Genomic DNA, 17,500 nt, shown 5'->3' on the forward strand with positions numbered 1-17,500 from the left:
TTTCCCAGGAATACTCAACAAACTTATAGCTCTGTAATTTGAGCACTCACTTTTATCCCTTTTGCCTTTGTACAAATGGCACTATGCAAGCATTCCGCCAATACATATATATATGTATTCCTATGATTCCACGGGGAAATGAAACACGGTACGTTCCCAAGTGCACTTTCGTGTAATAATCACATCATCAGGGGAGATACAAGAAAGAAATATAACAGTCAGTTGATATACAACGAAGAGACGTAGCTAGGACGCCATTTGGTAAACAGGTGACGAGTATGTGTGTGTGTGTGTGTGTGTGTGTGTGTGTGTGTGTGTGTGTGTGTAAGACTAACCAGTATTTTGGTTGGATATTTTCTCGCTCGTTTTATTGTCTTGACTGGCAGTAGACCTGATAAGGCCTGTAAACAGACACAATGGTACGACCCTTAAACACGACGGTACGATCCTTGAGCACGACGATCCGACCCTTGAGCACGACGGTACGATACGGCCCTTGTCCTGCTCAAGGATCGCACCGTCGTGCTCAAGGATCGTACCGTCGTGCTCAAGGGCTGTATCGTACCGTCGTGCTCAAGGGCCGTATCGTACCGTCGTGCTCAAGGATCGTACCGTCGTTTTACAGATGTCAGCATCCATGAATACCTCTCAGAGGGTCTTTGAGGAGAACACTTCGAAATTCAGTCCTCTCCTTCAGGCACCTCGAGTGTTCTTCGTGTTCCAAAGACCCTCGCCTTTGTGTTTGAACGGTGGTCTTTGCGTCTCGGACCCTCCTTTGTCCCATCTATGTGTTTGAGGTCTGCTTATTTTTTCTTCAGAGGCCTGCAGCCTTCCGCTCGCTATCTGTACCCGAGGTAATGGGGGTGCTCTCTAGAGTTCGAAGACCCGTTCTGTGAATCGGATATAACCTTACCCTTATAACCTGAGGAGAAACCTCCTCTCTCCCCTGTCGCCCATACTGAAGTTTTTGCACCTCTCCAGCAGTGATGGAGGCGCCTCTCCAGCAGTGATGGAGGTGCCTCTCCAGCAGTGATGGAAGCGCCTCTCCAGCAGCGATGGAGGCGCCTCTCCAGCAGTGATAGAAACGCCTCTCCAGCAGTGATGGAGGCGCCTCTCCAGCAGTGATGGAAGCGCCTCTCCAGCGGTGTTGGAAGCGCCTCACCAGCAGTGATGGAAGCGCCTCTCCAGCAGTGATGGAGGCGCCTCTCCAGCAGTGATGGAAGCGCCTCTCCAGCAGTGATGGAGGCGCCTCTCCAGCGGTGATGGAGGCGCCTCTCCAGCAGTGATGGAAGCGCCTCTCCAACAGTGATGGAAGCGCCTCTCCAGCAGTGATGGAGGCAGCTCCCCAGCAGTGATGGAAGTGCCTCTCCAGCAGTGATGGAGGCGCCTCTCCAGCGGTGTTGGAGGCGCCTCTCCAGCGGTGTTGGAAGCGCCTCTCCAGCAGTGATGGAGGCGCCTCTCCAGCGGTGTTGGAGGCGCCTCTCCAGCGGTGTTGGAAGCGCCTCTCCAGCAGTGATGGAGGCGCCTCTCCAGCGGTGTTGGAAGCGCCTCTCCAGCAGTGATGGAAGTGCCTCTCCAGCAGTGATGGAGGCACCTCCCCAGCAGTAATGGAAGTGCCTCTCCAGCGGTGATGGAGGCGCCTCTCCAGCAGTGATGGAGGCGCCTCTCCAGCAGTGATGGAGGCGTGGTCTGTGCTGTGGTCGGTCGGTGTGGTCGGTTCCACGTAAACCTCAGTGGGAAACAAAAGAAAAATTAAACTTTCTTTTTTTTTTCTTTTTAAAGACGATTCGAGTTTGTAAGTAACACATATCGAGGGATTGCTTGCTGTCATTGCGATGGGTAATTTTTCGTTTTAGGATCTCCAGTGGGAGAAGACCAGACAGACGATCCTTGAATCAAAGCAAGAGATGCTTGCTTTGATGACCAGAGATGAGAATGAGCGAAGCGCAGACCCACCTCCTCTCAGCCGGACCTACGAAGAGATAACGTCTCGTTCATTCTGGCCTCCTCCTCCTCTTCCTCCTACTTCCTCCTCCTCTTCCTTCTCCTCCTCCTCCTCCTCTTCGCCTCTCATCCCGTGATAAAATAGGGGCCCGTGTGAGCCGCAAATGAGGGATGTGGTATGGAAAGGGACTGGGGGGGTTTTACAGCTGGGAGGTGGGGTCCAAAAGACGGAACCCCACGTCAGGACCAAGCAAGTGTCATGCAAACACCCCTAACTTGAAAATGGGGGAAACTGTGGACTTGATGGTAATCTTGCCCCCTCCCCCTACTTAACTCAGCCACGTACCCCAGACGTGTTGAGGAGGAGGGGGTAAATAACATCATTAAGGCCTCAGAACAACTTTTATTACGTGTTTTTTTGTAAGCTCTCCAGTTGGTTCTCCCTCGTAAAGTTAAGTCGGATCAAGTGAGGTGGGCAAAAATGGTGAGCTGGTTATGGTGGGTGTCTGTCCACAAGGGTGAAAGTAGGCGAAAAGTTCGTGGTACTCTCGACTTTAAGGGTTTGTGTGAGTGTGTGTTTGTGTATGTGTGTGTGTGTGTGTGTGTGTGTGTGACTACCTCCTTGCACAGTAAGGGGAGGGAGTCCTACACCCGTGAGAGGAGGCCCCTCACCCCATCTCTTGACAGGTTCAACCACACACACAACAAAAAGCAGACACACACACACACACACACACACACACACACACACACACACACACACACACACACGTATAACAATGCCTTTCCCAATACCTTTTGTAAGTGCAATATGCCTGCACCGTTGCAACATCATTATATGCATTACTTACTCGTCGTAAACAGAGAGCACTGCCTCCCCCTGTGGCTGCAAGGGACAAGATTTGAATCCAATGTCTTTGCCAACCGCACGGGAAAACATCACAACTGTGATGTATGGAGGGGGCATTAAACGCCCTCTCTCTCTCTCTCTCTCTCTCTCTCTCTCTCTCTCTCTCTCTCTCTCTCTCTCTCTCTCTCTCTCTCTCTCTCTCTATCTATCTATCTATCTATCTATCTGTCTATCTCTATCTATCTATCTATCTATCTCTTTCTTCTCTAATGTCTTTAAAACCATGACAGATCTTCTTCAAAATGTGCGGTAAAGATGATTATATAACCCGCATCGCTCTTGTGACGTACCTTAACGTCTCCCTAATAAGGAATTCAAGGCTACATTCGCTGGAGCAGTGTTAGCAAATGTTAAGTTTCAATTCTATTCGGGTCATATTTTTTTTAAGAATAATGTCCGATCTCATAAGCATGGACTCTTATGAGCATAACAATGGGTCAAGGAAGAGGTAGATGAGGGAGAAGAGGAGGAGGAGGAGGAGGGAGAGGAGGATGAGGAAGACGAGGAAGAGGAGGAGGGAGGGGAGGAAAAGTAAGTACAAAGGTAGTATATGGAAAAGCCAGATAACAGAAGACCTGATGGTCTATGACGAGGTTATTTGCTGGAGGACAGTACATGGAAAAACCAGATAACATAAGACCTGACGGTCTATGACGAGGTTATCTGCTTGAGGACAGTACAAGAGAGGAACAGATAACAGAGGACCTGATGGTCTATGACCAGGTTATCTGCTGGAGGACACTGCATGAGAAGGACAGACAACAGAAGACCTGATGGTCTATGACGAGATTATCTGCCGGAGGACAGTACATGGGAAAACCAGATAACAGAAGACCTGATGGTCTTTGACAAGGTTATCTGCTGGAGGACAGTACATTGGAAAGCCAGACAACAGAAGACCTGATGGTCTATGACAAGGTTATCTGCTGGAGGACAGTACATTGGAAGGACAGATAAAAGAAGACCTGATGGTCTATGAGAAGTGGGGTTGATATAGAGGATAGCGATGATGAAGAAGGCCTTGGCACATCCCCCCTTGGGGGTTTTATCATCCCCTTAGGACTGAGAGTGAAGGGAGGAGAGAGGGAATGTTGGAGGGAGGTTTAGGGCAAAGGAGGAGGGTGGGAGGGATTTGGTGGAGTGTGACAGCAAAATGGAAAACATGTTTGCGAGAGAGTCAGATGAAACTGTTATTGTATGTGTGTTTTGCATCGCTCCTCTGGTACGGTGTGGGTTCCCTGTGTGTTGGGGAGGAGGGGACCAGTTCTGGACAGCTACTGCTCATATGAAAGAAATTTGAGATGAGGGATCGATTCATGCGTCTCATGTCATACGATTGCCAGAGTCCTATATCAACTGATTCTGATATATGACGCTATATACTATTTGAAGGGTCGTACCGTCGTCGTGCTCAAGGGATCGTACCACCGTCGTGCTCAAGGGGTCGTAATGTCGTGCTCAAGTGGTCGTACTTTCGTGCTCAAGGATCGTACCGTCGTGCTCAAGGATCGTACCGTCGTGCTCAAGGATCGTACCTTCGTGCTCAAGGATCGTACCTTCGTGCTCAAGGGATCGTACCGTCGTGCTCAAGGATCGTACCGTCGTGCTCAAGTGGTCGTGCCTTCGTGCTCAAGGATCGTACCTTCGTGCACAAGGATCGTACCTTCGTGCACAAGGATCGTACCGTCGTGCTCAAGGGTCGTACTGTCGTGCTCAAGGATCGTGCTCTCGTGCTCAAGGATCGTACCGTCGTGCTCAAGGGAACGTACCTTCGTGCTCAAGGATCGTACCGTCGTGCTCAAGGGAACGTACCTTCGTGCTCAAGGATCGTACCGTCGTGCTCAAGGGAACGTACCGTCGTGCTCAAGGATCGTACCTTCGTGCTCAAGGGATCGTACCTTCGTGCTCAAGGGAACGTACCTTCGTGCTCAAGGATCGTACCTTCGTGCTCAAGTAAAACCGTGCTCAAGGGGTCTTACCGTCGTGCTCAAGGAACGTACCTTCGTGCTCAAGGATCGTACCTTCGTGCTCAAGGATCGTACCGTCGTGCTCAAGGATCATACCGTCGTGCTCAAGGGAACGTACCTTCGTGCTCAAGGGTCGTACCATCGTGCTCAAGGATCGTACCGTCTTGCTCAAGGATCGTACCGTCGTGCTCAAGGGAACGTACCGTCGTGCTCAAGGGGTCGTACCGTCGTGCTCAAGGGGTCGTACCTTCGTGCTCAAGAGATCGTACCTTCGTGCTCAAGGGATCGTACCGTCGTGCTCAAGGGTCTTACCGTCGTGCTCAAGGATCGTGCTCTCGTGCTCAAGGGATCGTACCGTCGTGCTCAAGGATCGTACCGTCGTGCTCAAGGGAACGTACCGTCTTGCTCAAGGGATTGTACCGTCGTGCTCAAGGATCGTACCTTCGTGCTCAAGGATCGTACCTTCGTGCTCAAGGATCGTACCTTCGTGCTCAAGTAAAACCGTGCTCAAGGGATCGTACCGTCGTGCTCAAGGATCGTACCGTCGTGCTCAAGGGAACGTACCGTCTTGCTCAAGGGATTGTACCGTCGTGCTCAAGGATCGTACCTTCGTGCTCAAGGAACGTACCGTCGTGCTCAAGGATCGTACCTTCGTGCTCAAGTAAAACCGTGCTCAAGGGATCGTACCGTCGTGCTCAAGGGATCGTACCTTCGTGCTCAAGGGATCGTACCGTCTTGCTCAAGGATCGTACCGTCGTGCTCTAGGATCGTACCGTCGTGCTCAAGGGAACGTACCGTCGTGCTCAAGGGATCGTACCGTCGTGCTCAAGGGATCGTACCGTCGTGCTCTAGGGATCGTACCGTCGTGCTCTAGGATCGTACCGTCGTGCTCTAGGAGTGGTGGGTCGAAGGACAGAAGGTGTTCCTTAGACTGGCGTCTTCAAGGAGTAAGAATCTCTCCCTCGAAGGTGTTTGACATATCCGAGACAAGCAATGGCTCTGAAGTTTTCATGGCGCTCCTGAAGTTTTCATGGCGCTCCTGAAGTTTTCATGGCGCTCCTGAAGTTTTCATGGCGCTCCTGAAGTTTTCATGGCTCTCCTGAAGTTTTCATGGCGCTCCTGAAGTTTTCATGGCCCTCCTGAAGTTGCCATGGCGCTCCTGAAGTTTTCATGGAGTTCCTGAAGTTTTCATGGCGCTCCTAAAGTTTTCATGGCGCTCCTGAAGTTTTCATGGAGCTCCTGAAGTTACCATGGCGCTCCTGAAGTTTTCATGGAGCTCCTGAAGTGTTCATGGCGCTCCTCAAGTTTTCATGGAGCTCCTGAAGTGTTCATGGCGCTCCTCAAGTTTTCATGGCGCTCCTGAAGTTTTCATGGCGCGCCTGAAGTTTTCATGGAGCTCCTGAAGTTTTCATGGAGCTCCTGAAGTTTTCGTGGCGCTCCTGAAGTTTTCATGGAGCTCCTGAAGTTTTCATGGAGCTCCTGAAGTTTTCATGGAGCTCCTGAAGTTTTCGTGGCGTTTCTGAAGTTACCATAGCACTCATGAAGCTCCCATGGCGCTCCTGAAGTACCTATGGTGTTCCTGAAGTTCCCACGACGCTCCTGGAGATCCCATGGTGCTCCTGAAGTTCCCAAGTTGTTCCTGAAGTTCCCACGTGGCGCTCCTGAAGTTCCCATGACGCTCCTGGAGTCCCCATGGTGCTTCTGAAGTCTCGTGGTGCTCCTGAAACTTCCAAGGGGCGTTCCTGAAGTTACCATGGCGCTCCTGAAGTTACCGCGGCGCTCCTGAAGTTACCATGGCGCTCCTGAAGTTGCCATGGCGCTCCTGAAGTTGCCATGGCGCTCCTTAAGTTACCACGGCGCTCCTGAAGTTACCACGGCGCTCCTGAAGTTACCACGGCGCTCCTGAAGTTGAGGCGACACTTCTGAAGCCATTATTGTCACGCTCCGAGGCGACTGAGACATTGGACGTGAAGGTTCATCGGCTCGTCCCTTCCACCTGTTCCCACCTTATCTTGGGGAAGGGACAAGATTATGAATATCATCTCTGTGTGTGTGTACCAAGTGGACACTACATCCTCCCAGCCATGGAAACTGAGATTCGAAGTGGTTCTGGACTGGCGAGACGACAGTTGAACACGACGGCCACTGATAAAGAGATTCTAAGAATATACAAACGATTCCGTTGGTGGTAAAAAAAATTTGCTTGTAGCCGCATTCCAGAACTGACGTGTAAGTTCCTTGCAGCGTGTGGCAGCTGGCTATTGGCCTCTGTCCAAGGCATAGCTGTGGTAAACTCCACGGGACAGTTGTGGTAAACTCCACGGCACAGCTGTGGTAAACTTCACGTCGCTAGTTGTAGTAAACTCCACGTCACACCTGCGGTAAACTCCACGTCGCAGCAGCGGTAGACTCCACTTCGCAGCTGCGGTAAACTCCACGGCACAGCTGCAGTAAACTATGGCACAGCTACGGATAAGTCCACTTCGCAGCTGCGGTAAACTCAACGGCATAGCTGTAGTAAACTCAACGGCACAGCTGTAGTAAAGTCCACGTTGCAGCTGCGGTAAACTCCACGTCGGAGCTGCGGTAAAGTCCACGGCACAGCTGTAGTAAACTACGGCACAGCTGCGGTAAACTCCACGGCACAGCTGTAGTAAACTACGGCACAGCTGTAGTAAACTCAACGGCACAGCTGCGGTAAACTCAACGGCACAGCTGTAGTAAACTCAACGGCACTGCTGTAGTAAAGTCCACGTTGCAACTGCGGTAAACTCCACGTCGGAGCTGCGGTAAACTCCACGTCACACCTGCGGTAAACTCCACGTCACAGATGCGGTAAACTCCACTTCGCAGCTTCGGTAAACTCAACGGCACAGCTGTAGTAAAGTCAACGGCACAGCTGTAGTCAACTCCACGTCGTAGCTGTGGTAAACCCCGTCACATCTGCGGTAAACTCCACGTCACAGCTGTGGTAAACTCAACGTCACAGATGCGGTAAACTCCACGGCTTCTAACCTAGTGTTTCCAGTGCCCTTCACCTCTTAAGGATCTTTAGTATCATTTGAATCCCTTCTCGAGTCTCCTTCGTCCGCTCTGCCTTGTGTGTTGATAAAGGGAAGTGTGTGTGTGTGTGTGTGTGTGTCCTTACTACGTACTGTGGCGCGAGTTTTACGTTCTCTGTGCCCTGCATCATGACGTTGCTTATTGAGATACGTTGCTCCGTTGGTCAGGATCTTATGATCTCCCCCTCAGAGCATAGTAGTCTGGGATCCTGTCTTTTGGTGGTGTTTATAGCCTCGGTAGGTTGGGATCCTGTCTTATTAACGCCACAGCTCTATAGGCTGGAACCCCATCTGTTGGTGATGGTTGAAGCCTTACTGTTAACGGTGGAAGTTACCGTTATTTCGCCTTCGTTCCATCTAAAAATGTCTCTGTTTTACGAAGATTCAGTTGATATATTTCCTATAAGGTTAACAGGAGATGTAGGAAGCCATGTTGAGTATACTGACTCTTATTTCTATTCGTTGTAAGGGTCGTAATTTCTTTTTACGTTTACGTGTTTACGTTTCATCTACCTGTTATCTTTACGTTAAACGTAGCGTGTGTCTCTCTTTTACGTCATGTACCCGTTATCTTTACGTTAAACGTAACGTGTGTCTCTCTTTTATCATTTATTCAGACTTGTTTTGCACAGCCCCCCGTTTTATGCGGGATGAAAGGGTGTTTGAGCTTTCTTGATTTTCATCTTCATAAGACCCTATGTTAACTACCCATGAATCACTCGTGGGTTCGTTATCCACATGGAATTCCATTCGGGTTATTGTGTGTGTGTGTGTGTGTGTGTGTCCTTCCCCCTCCCCCCCTTTGCTCACTGAAGGGGGGCGGTGGGTGTCGACAGAGAAATTTCTTCGTCTTCCCCAGCGCAGCTCACAGGGACATTCATTCATTCCCTGAGAGTTTGTGATGTGTGTTCAAGCTAACCTGGGAAGTGAATTTAAGTTTACCCGGCTGGCGATGAAGCCACGAAGTCTGGCATTGTGTGTATGTGTGTGTGAGGCCACGAAGTCTGGCATTGTGTGTGTGTGTGTGTGTGTGTGAGGCCACGAAGTCTGGCATTGTGTGTATGTGTGTGTGTGTGTGTGTGTGTGTGTGTGTGTGTGTGTGAAGCCACGAAGTCTGGCAGTGTGTGTATGTGTGTGTGTGTGTGTGTGTGTGTGTGTGTGTGTGTGTGTGAAGCCACGAAGTCTGGCAGTGTGTGTGTGTGTGTGTGTGTGTGAAGCCACGAAGTCTGGCAGTGTGTGTACATGTGTGTGTGTGTGTGTGTGTGTGTAGAGATCAATAGCGCTTTGCGTGGTTCTATTTTCTTTTTTTTGGGATATGATCGAATCGGTATGGAGACAAAATAAACCTGGGGTCTTTTTTTTTTCTTCCTTTTTTTTATTTCCAATGGTTGGATTCGTTGAGCTTTGGCGTGGGGTCGGATTAAGTTAAATCCTCTAATGCATTACACGAACATCCCCCCCCCCCCCCCGGATTACCCCCCTTTAGAAACAGTTGTTTGGGGGGGAAGGAGTGGGCCTTTTTAGGGGGGGGAATTTTTGGGGCCCTTTTTTAAAAAGGGTTGGGGGTTTTTTAAATTTTTTTTAAAACCTTTTGGGGTTTGTGACCTTTTGGGGGGGGTTAAAGGCTTTTTGGTTGGGTGGGGGGTTTGAAAGGGGACTTTTGGGGGTTTGGGGGGGTTAGTAAGGAGAAAAGGGGGGATTAGAAAGAGGATTTTTTGGGGTGGGGGGTTTAATTTAAGGGGATTTTTTAAGGGGGGATTAGTAAAAAACTTTTTATTTTTTATTCCCCTTTTAGGGTGGGGAAATTTTTGGGTTGTTATGGGGGGTTTAGTAGGGGATTGTTGGGGTGGGATTAGTAAAAAGGATTTTTTAAATTGGGAGGTTTTTAAACTTTGTTATTTGGTTATAGGGCCGTTTGGGTTTATTAGAGGATTTGTTAATTAATTTGGGGGCCTTTTAAAAGGGGGGGGTTATAAGGAAATTTTTTTTTTTCCCCCCCCTTTTGGGGTGGGGGGGAGAGGGGCCCCTTTTATTAAACCCCCCCACGGGTTTTAAAATTTGGGGGGGTTAAAATTAAAAAGGCAGGGGGTTAGGGTGGGGAGGGAGGGTTTTTGGGGGGGGAGGTTTTTAAAACACTTTTTTGGGGGGGGGTTAAAGGGGATTTTTGGGGTTGGGGGGGAAAAAAAAGGCCTTTTTGGGGGGAGGTTGGGAACCCCCCCTTGAAAAGGGGGGGGTTAAAAGGAAAATTTTTAATTTTTGGGGGTTTGGGGCCGGTTTAGGGGGAAAAAGGTTTAGAAAAAACATTTTTTTGGGGTGGGGGGTTGAAGGGGCCAGAAGGTTGGGGGGAGAAACCTTTTGGGTGGGGAGGAAGGGTGGGGGTGGGGAAATTTGTAAAAATTTTTGGGGGGGAGGTTATTGGAGGAAATTTTGTTAAGGGGGGGGGGGTTTTGTAGAGGCACTTTTTTTTAGGGGGGGGGGAGGGTTATTAGAGGAAACTTGTTAGGGGGGGGAGGTTATTAGAGGCACTTTTTTTTTAAGGTTGGGGGTTTTAGTAGAGGACTTTGTTAGGGGGGGAGGTTTTTAGAGGCACTTTTTTTGGGGGGTGGGGAGGTTAGTAGAGGCACTGTTTTTAGGGGTGGGGAGGTTAGTAGAGGCACTTTGTTAGGGTGGGGAGGTTAGTGGAGGCACTTTGTTAAGGTTGGGAGGTTAGTAGAGGCACTTTGTTAGGGGTGGAGAGGTTATTAGAGGCACTTTGTTAGGGTGGGTAGGTTAGTAGAGGCACTTTGTTAGGGGTGGGGAGGGGTCAAGGAACGGGAAGCTTACATTTCTGTGTTTCGTTGGGATGACTGATTCAACTGCAGACAGCCACTTCACTGGTTTATCAATGGTCATTTTGAGGTTGATGGATCGCTCTTATGTTCATTAATATATTTTTTTTTCTATATTTTCCTTTGGTTTTAGGAGAGACAGAACGGCAACATTACTTTGAAACTATTACTTTGAAAACCTTTTCACTGGGGGGTGTCTTCTGCGATGGAGGAAAATCAGTTTCGAACCCTCAGTTTCCAACCCTCACTTTCGAATCCTTAGTTTCGAACCCTCAGTTTTCAACCCTAACTTTTAGAGTCCTCAGTTTCATACCCTTGGTTTCAAACCCTCAGTTTCAACCCTAACTTTTAGAGTCCTCAGTTTCATACCGTTAGTTTCGAATCCTCAGTTTTCAACCTTAACCTTTAGAGCCCTTAGTTTCAATCCCTTAGTTTCGAACCCTTAATTTACAACCCTAATTTCAAACCCTTAGTTTCGAACCCTCAATTTACAACCCTAACTTTCGAAACCCTTAGTTTCAAACCCTTAGTTTCGGACCCTCAGTATACAACCCCAACTTTCGAACCCTCACTTTCGAACCCTCGATTTCGAACCCTCACTTTCGAACCCTCACTTTCGAACCCCAACTTTCGAACCCTCACTTTCGAACCCTCGATTTCGAACCCTCCCCTAATTGTAGTAATTCGGGGAAAGGCTAAAGACTTAGCGAGATGTGATGTAAAGGTTCGGGGGAAGAAGAGAATATTCAGGCCTGCTGCCGCCGTCCCCTCCCAACACTCTTGATCCACAAGTAAAGTGTTGGATCGGGTTGTGCCACGTCTGTTAAAAGGTATTTGATTTAGTGATGACCTCCATTAATGCAGCGCGCGCGCGAGAAAGATCGAGAGATTGTGTCTATATAAGTGCCTTTGTATCAAATGGTAATGTACATATAGACTGGCAGTTAATACGTGTATGTGAACGAGAATAATGTCTTTTTTTTCTCCACAATTAAGCTCATAAATCCGTATTTCTTATGATTTTTATCATTGCAGGTTCAGTGTTCAGTATCCTTGTGTTGCAGGTTCAGTGTTCAGTATCCTAGTATATATATATATATATATAGTTCAGTATACTAGTATATATATATATATATATAGTTCAGTATCCTAGTTATAGTTTGAAGTTGTAGCCGAGAGAGAGAGAGAGAGAGAGAGAGAGAGAGAGAGACTGCTTATATGTAAATATACTTATGAGGAGATTTCGACCATAACGCAGAGGCGTAAGAGCGTCTCTCGCGCGAGCGTCACCTCGATACGCCAAGGTACGCGTTCTGGTGTTGTGTCCCTCCTGCTGTACCACCGCCCGTGTTCTCCATCCACGTAGAGTACCCCCAGTGTACTGACCCCTTGGTATTAGGAGCATGGAAGTGCTTCTTGGCCTCGTTAATTGAACACTTTAAGGAACGGACCATTCGCTCTTCTTCTTCTTCTTCTTTTTCTTTTCTTCTTCTTCTTCTTCTTCTTCTTCTTCTTCTTCTTCTTCTTCTTCTGATTCTTCTTCTTCTTTTTCTTCTTCTTCTTCTTCTTCTGATTCTTCTGATTCTTCTTCTTTTTCTTCTTCTTTTTCTTTTCTTCTTCTTCTTTTTCTTCTTCTTCTTCTTCTTCTTCTTCTTCTTCTGATTCTTCTTCTTCTTTTTCTTCTTCTTCTTCTTCTTCTGATTCTTCTGATTCTTCTTCTTTTTCTTCTTCTTTTTCTTCTTCTTCTTCTTCTTTTTCTTCTTCTTCTTCTCTTTCCTCTTCTTCTTCTTCTTCTCTTTCCTCTTCTTCTTCTTCTTCTGATTCTTCTTCTTCTTCTTCTGATTCTGATTCTTCTTCTTCTTTTTCTTCTTCTTCTTCTTCTTCTTCTTCTTCTTCTCTTTCTTCTTCTTCTCCTTCTTCTTCTTCTTCTCCTCCTGACGCGAGCGCGAGGTTAGGAGAGAAAGAAAGATGGATGATGAAGTCTTGGAGTTGTGGTTGGCAAAGACGAGGCTGGAAGGAAAGGACTGGAGTCTTCAACCTTGCGTCTCAAATATCTGTGCCAGATTGTGTCTTAGCATTGCAGGAGATGAATTGTAGATGTGCATCCACATCTAGAAACTACTACTTTGGTCATGAGTAGAATGAAGGAATCAGTTCAAGTCGCGAATTATTGCAGTTATTATCATTATACGTCAACATGTTAAGATATTTGGAATGACAATTCACATCTTGTGTCCTTACCCGATGAATGAGTTGAGTGAGTTGTCTTAAGACGTCTTCATTTTGCCACCCGCAGGTGAAGAAGATCGCCCAGGAGGAATTCGGCTACACCTACGAGGAGGACATCGTAAACCCCTACGTGGCGGGGTTCTTCGAGGGCGTGCTGGTGTACGCGGCGGCCCTGAACTCCACCCTGAGGGAGGGAGGGTCCATCACCAACGGCCGGGACATCGTCAGGAACATGTGGAACAGGACCTTCGACTGTGAGTATATCCCACAGGTCTTGATGGATGGGAAGGAGGAGAGGAGGAGTTGCCGCTGTCGACGATGACCAACCCAACCCCAACCTCTCTCTCTCTCTCTCTCTCTCTCTCTCTCTCTCTCTCTCTCTCTCTCTCTCTCTCTCTCTCTCACACTATATATATATATATATATATATATATATATATATATATATATATATATATATATATATATATACTAGAATTTCACACCACAGACCAGTTTTGCTTGACACAGTCGCAAATGTCAGAGTGTTAAGATATTTTTTGATGTTCATAGTCGGTCATGATGCTCCTGGCTTCATTCGTATGTGTCAGGATTATGTATGAGGCATAGTGCCAGGTATATGTACCAGGTATATATACGCAAAGTGGATATAATATTGTTACTTTACACACACACACACACACACACACACACACACACATACACACACACACTTACATCTCCTCGCTGAAGATGTATGCAAATACAGTTGAGGAACTGCTTGGAAGTCATGGCATTTCTTTCGCTACGTCTTTGACCTTTTGCAGACGACGGTACTAATACCCTTAGGGATGATGGCCGAGCCATTAACCTTGACCCCTTTAAAGGTCATTGATCCAAGGCCGTCTCATCATGCCCTAAGGGCTGAACACTATCGTTTTTAAAGGTCTTCGGTCTCAATTGTCTTCGTTCTCAAGGGCCTTCGTTCTCAAGGGTTTTCGGTCTCAAGGGCCTTCGTTCTCAAGGGTTTTCGTTCTCAATGGTCTTCGTTCTCAATAGTCTTCGTTCTCAAGGGCCTTCGTTCTCAAGAGTCTTCGTTCTCAAGGGTCTTCGTTCTCACGGGCCTTCGTTCTCACGGGCCTTCGTTCTCAAGGGTCTTCGTTCTCAAGGTTCTTCGTTCTCAAGGGCCTTCGTTCTCAAGAGCCTTCGTTCTCAAGGGCCTTCTCTCGTGTTCAAGGGTCTTCTCTGGTGTTCAAGGGTCTTCTTATCTTCAGGTCTAATGGCTTGAAATTAATATACTGTGTTTGTGATTGTCTCTGGCCTAAGTCTGTTTGCCGATGATTCCGTATTTATGATATTACATCTAAAACTTATCTTCTAGTTATTCCCTACAACATGCGAGTAAAAGGAAAGTAATGAAGAATACTTAAATGCAACTCATAAACTACTTTTTTCACTTTTAAGTAGCCACATGATTTAAGTAATTTAAATTCCTTTCAATCTTTTTCTTTTTTCTCCTTATATATATTTTGCTTGTCATGGCGTATTTTGATGCCTGTGTTTCTTAACCCCGTGGCGTACGCACTTTACTGTGCCATAGTCTGCTGTCAGGGAAGACCCAACTCGGCTGCAATGAAGAGTTCGAAGGAAAGGCCGACAGAGACGAAAGAACTAGGAGGGAGCAGTTAGACCAAGCTGGGGGGGGTTTTAAGAGGAGTACCTCCATCGTCTGTTCTTGTGCCCCTCACGTCACCTCCTTCAGGAGAGAGTTGAGGTATCCAGAGGAAAGGTGTGGATACGCACCAGGGATACTTGATAACCCAGTGAGTGAGTGAGTGTATGGCCTTCGAATGATCGCGAACTCCTGAAGAAGGTCTTCAAGATACCTCGATGTCGACGGCCTTGGTGACCCTTCTAGTTGATAAAGGCCCAAATAACCACATGCCACAAGGGTAAGAAGAGACTTATAGGTGCGAGTTGGAGAGCACTGTGTTCCCTCCGCCCCTCACAACTCTTTCTTCCTGAGACCCATTTCCTTACGGCCGGTTTGATGTAGGGCCGACGGTCGACCTGGAGCCAAGTCTTCGCTGATGTTTTAGCAGTGGCTGCCGTGCGGGGGGGGGGGGATATCAGGACGAAGGCTGAAGTTGGCTGCTTCCACTGCCAAAGAGTTTCAGTTTGACTCCCCACTTGCAGTTCAGGGCTATTTCATTTGCCGGTGGCTACACCACACCCCCTTGTCACTTGGGGGGGTCATCTGGTAAAGTTTGGCTCTGAAGAAATGTTCTGGAGGAGGGATGATGGTTCCAGAGGGTATCGCAGTAGAGTTTTAGCAGCAGATCCGCTGATGAATCGACGTCTCTTCGCGAGAGAGAGAGTCTCAGTAAAGACAAGATGATTGGGTTTCAGATTCATCTCATAAAGTGTCTTAGTGTTCCTTCTCTCTGTGTTACCCAGATGCGTTGTCTCCTCTCTGGCCGTTCCAGTTGCGTCTTGTGCTCCGCCACACACACACACACACACACACACACACACACACACACACACACACACACACACACACAAGCCCTCCATGACGACATAAAGTTACTTACCTACACTTTATGATCATCACCCTTCTCCGTCAGGGGGGGCCTCTGTGGTCTTCTGCTTTTCATGGTGTGCTTTCACAATACGTCTCGTGCCTTCGTGGGTTATTCTCTCTCTCTCTCTCTCTCTCTCTCTCTCTCTCTCTCTCTCTCTCTCTCTCTCTCTCTCTCTCTCTCTCTCGAACAGATGTTATTTCTGAGGAGTGTTACAAGCTCTCGCTTCGTATTTGTAGTCTTCCCCAACCCCTTTTTTTATGTGTGTGTGTGTGTGTGTAACATTCATCAGACGGGATGAAGAGCTCCTAATATGTGTATATGTCGGCTAGATGGGTTTGGTAATAGTATTCGGTTACCGTAAGTTATTTTCACTAGTTTTTTCATTTTTTGTTAATTGTGGGGCGGCCAAAATACGGTAAATATTCTACATTTTTGTTAATTGTGAGGCCAAAAATATGGTAAATATTCTGCATTTTTTTTTTCTTTTTTTTTTTTTGCTTATTGTGGGGCCCAAAATACGGTAAATATTCTACATTTTTGTTAATTGTGAGGCCAAAAATATGGTAAATATTCTGCATTTTTTTTTCTTTATTTTTTGCTTATTGTGGGGCCAAAAATACGGTAAATATTCTACATTTTTGTTTAATTGTGAGGCCAAAAATATGGTAAATATTTCCCCCTTTTTTTTTTATTGTGAAGCCAAAATATGGGGTAAATACTCTGCATTTTGTTTGTTTCTCTGTACATTTACGTCACGTCTTGTTCGAAAGTGATCATCCACACCGCTCTCTCATCCGGGTTCTCTCTCATCCGTTCGAAAGGACTGAACATTAAAGAGGTGTGGTGTCCACAGATTGTCTTGTCTGTCTGTCTATGTTTATCTGTCTATATATGCGTCGACAGATTGCAAGAATGTCTTGTCTGTCTGTCTGTTTATCTGTCTATATATGCGTCGACAGATTACAAGAATGGCTTGTCTGTCTGTCTGTTTATCTGTCTATATATGCGTCGACAGATTACAAGAATGGCTTGTCTGTCTGTCTGTTTATCTGTCTATATATGCGTCGACAGATTACAAGAATGTCTTGTCTGTCTGTCTGTTTATCTGTCTATATATGGGTCGACAGATTGCAAAAATGTCTTGTCTGTCTGTGTGTATCTGTCTATATATATGCCTCTGTCTGTCTTTCCATTCGTGTATGTAGGAATAGCTGTCTCTCTCGATGTATCTGTCTAGCTCGGTGTTTTCCCCCCCTGTCTTTCCCACAGACATAGAAGAGTTGAGTCTCCTCTTTTTTTTTTCCCCCCACAGTTACCACAGCCAACTGATCTCTCACTCGTCCCCACAGCTGAGAGAACCAGCTGACTCCTTCCTCTTCCTCCACAGCTCAATGAACCAGTTCCTCATTTTATGCCCCCTCCCCCACAGCTAACAGAGCTAATAAACCTCTTACCTCCCCCACAGCTAACAGAGCTAATAAACCTCTGGCCTCCCCCACAGCTAACAGAGCTAATAAACCTCTGGCCTCCCCCACAGCTAACAGAGCTAATAAACCTCTGACCTCCCCCACAGCTAACAGAGCTAATGAACCTCTGATCTCCCCCACAGCTAACAGAGCTAATAAACCTCTGGCCTCCCCCCACAGCTAACAGAGCTAATAAACCTCCGGCCTCCCCCCACAGCTAACAGAGCTAATAAACTTCTGACCTCCCCCACAGCTAACAGAGCTAACAAACCTCTGGCCTCCCCCACAACTAACATAGCTTAATGACCATCGTCATCTCTCCTACAGCTTGTCGCCCCAGCAGAATTCCCCAGTCCTTCCCGGAAAGCTAATGAAGCTAAGATCGTCTGGCTGTCCCACACGGTTAACGAAGCTGATAAACCTTTTCTTGTCCTCCACAGCTAGCGTGGTGCCTCCATGAAGGCTATAAACCTTGTTGTCTTCCCACCACAGACAACGAAGCTAATAAAACCGTTATTATTTTCCCTCCC

The 17,500-nt window shown here is 47.4% G+C and overlaps 1 protein-coding gene across 1 annotated transcript in view; it reads left to right on the top strand.

Annotated features, from left to right (window-relative positions):
- The window catches only part of LOC139760255 (atrial natriuretic peptide receptor 1), a 469,288-nt gene that overhangs the window by 181,823 nt on the left and 269,965 nt on the right, over positions 1 to 17,500 (top strand). Inside the window, exon 4 of the mRNA XM_071683187.1 lies at positions 13,008 to 13,194. Coding sequence (XP_071539288.1) covers positions 13,008 to 13,194 — 187 coding nt within the window. The remainder of the gene's footprint in view (positions 1 to 13,007; positions 13,195 to 17,500) is intronic.

This window comes from Panulirus ornatus, chromosome 36 (genome assembly GCF_036320965.1).
Source record: "Panulirus ornatus isolate Po-2019 chromosome 36, ASM3632096v1, whole genome shotgun sequence".
In the NCBI taxonomy this organism is placed as follows: Eukaryota; Metazoa; Arthropoda; class Malacostraca; order Decapoda; family Palinuridae; genus Panulirus; species Panulirus ornatus.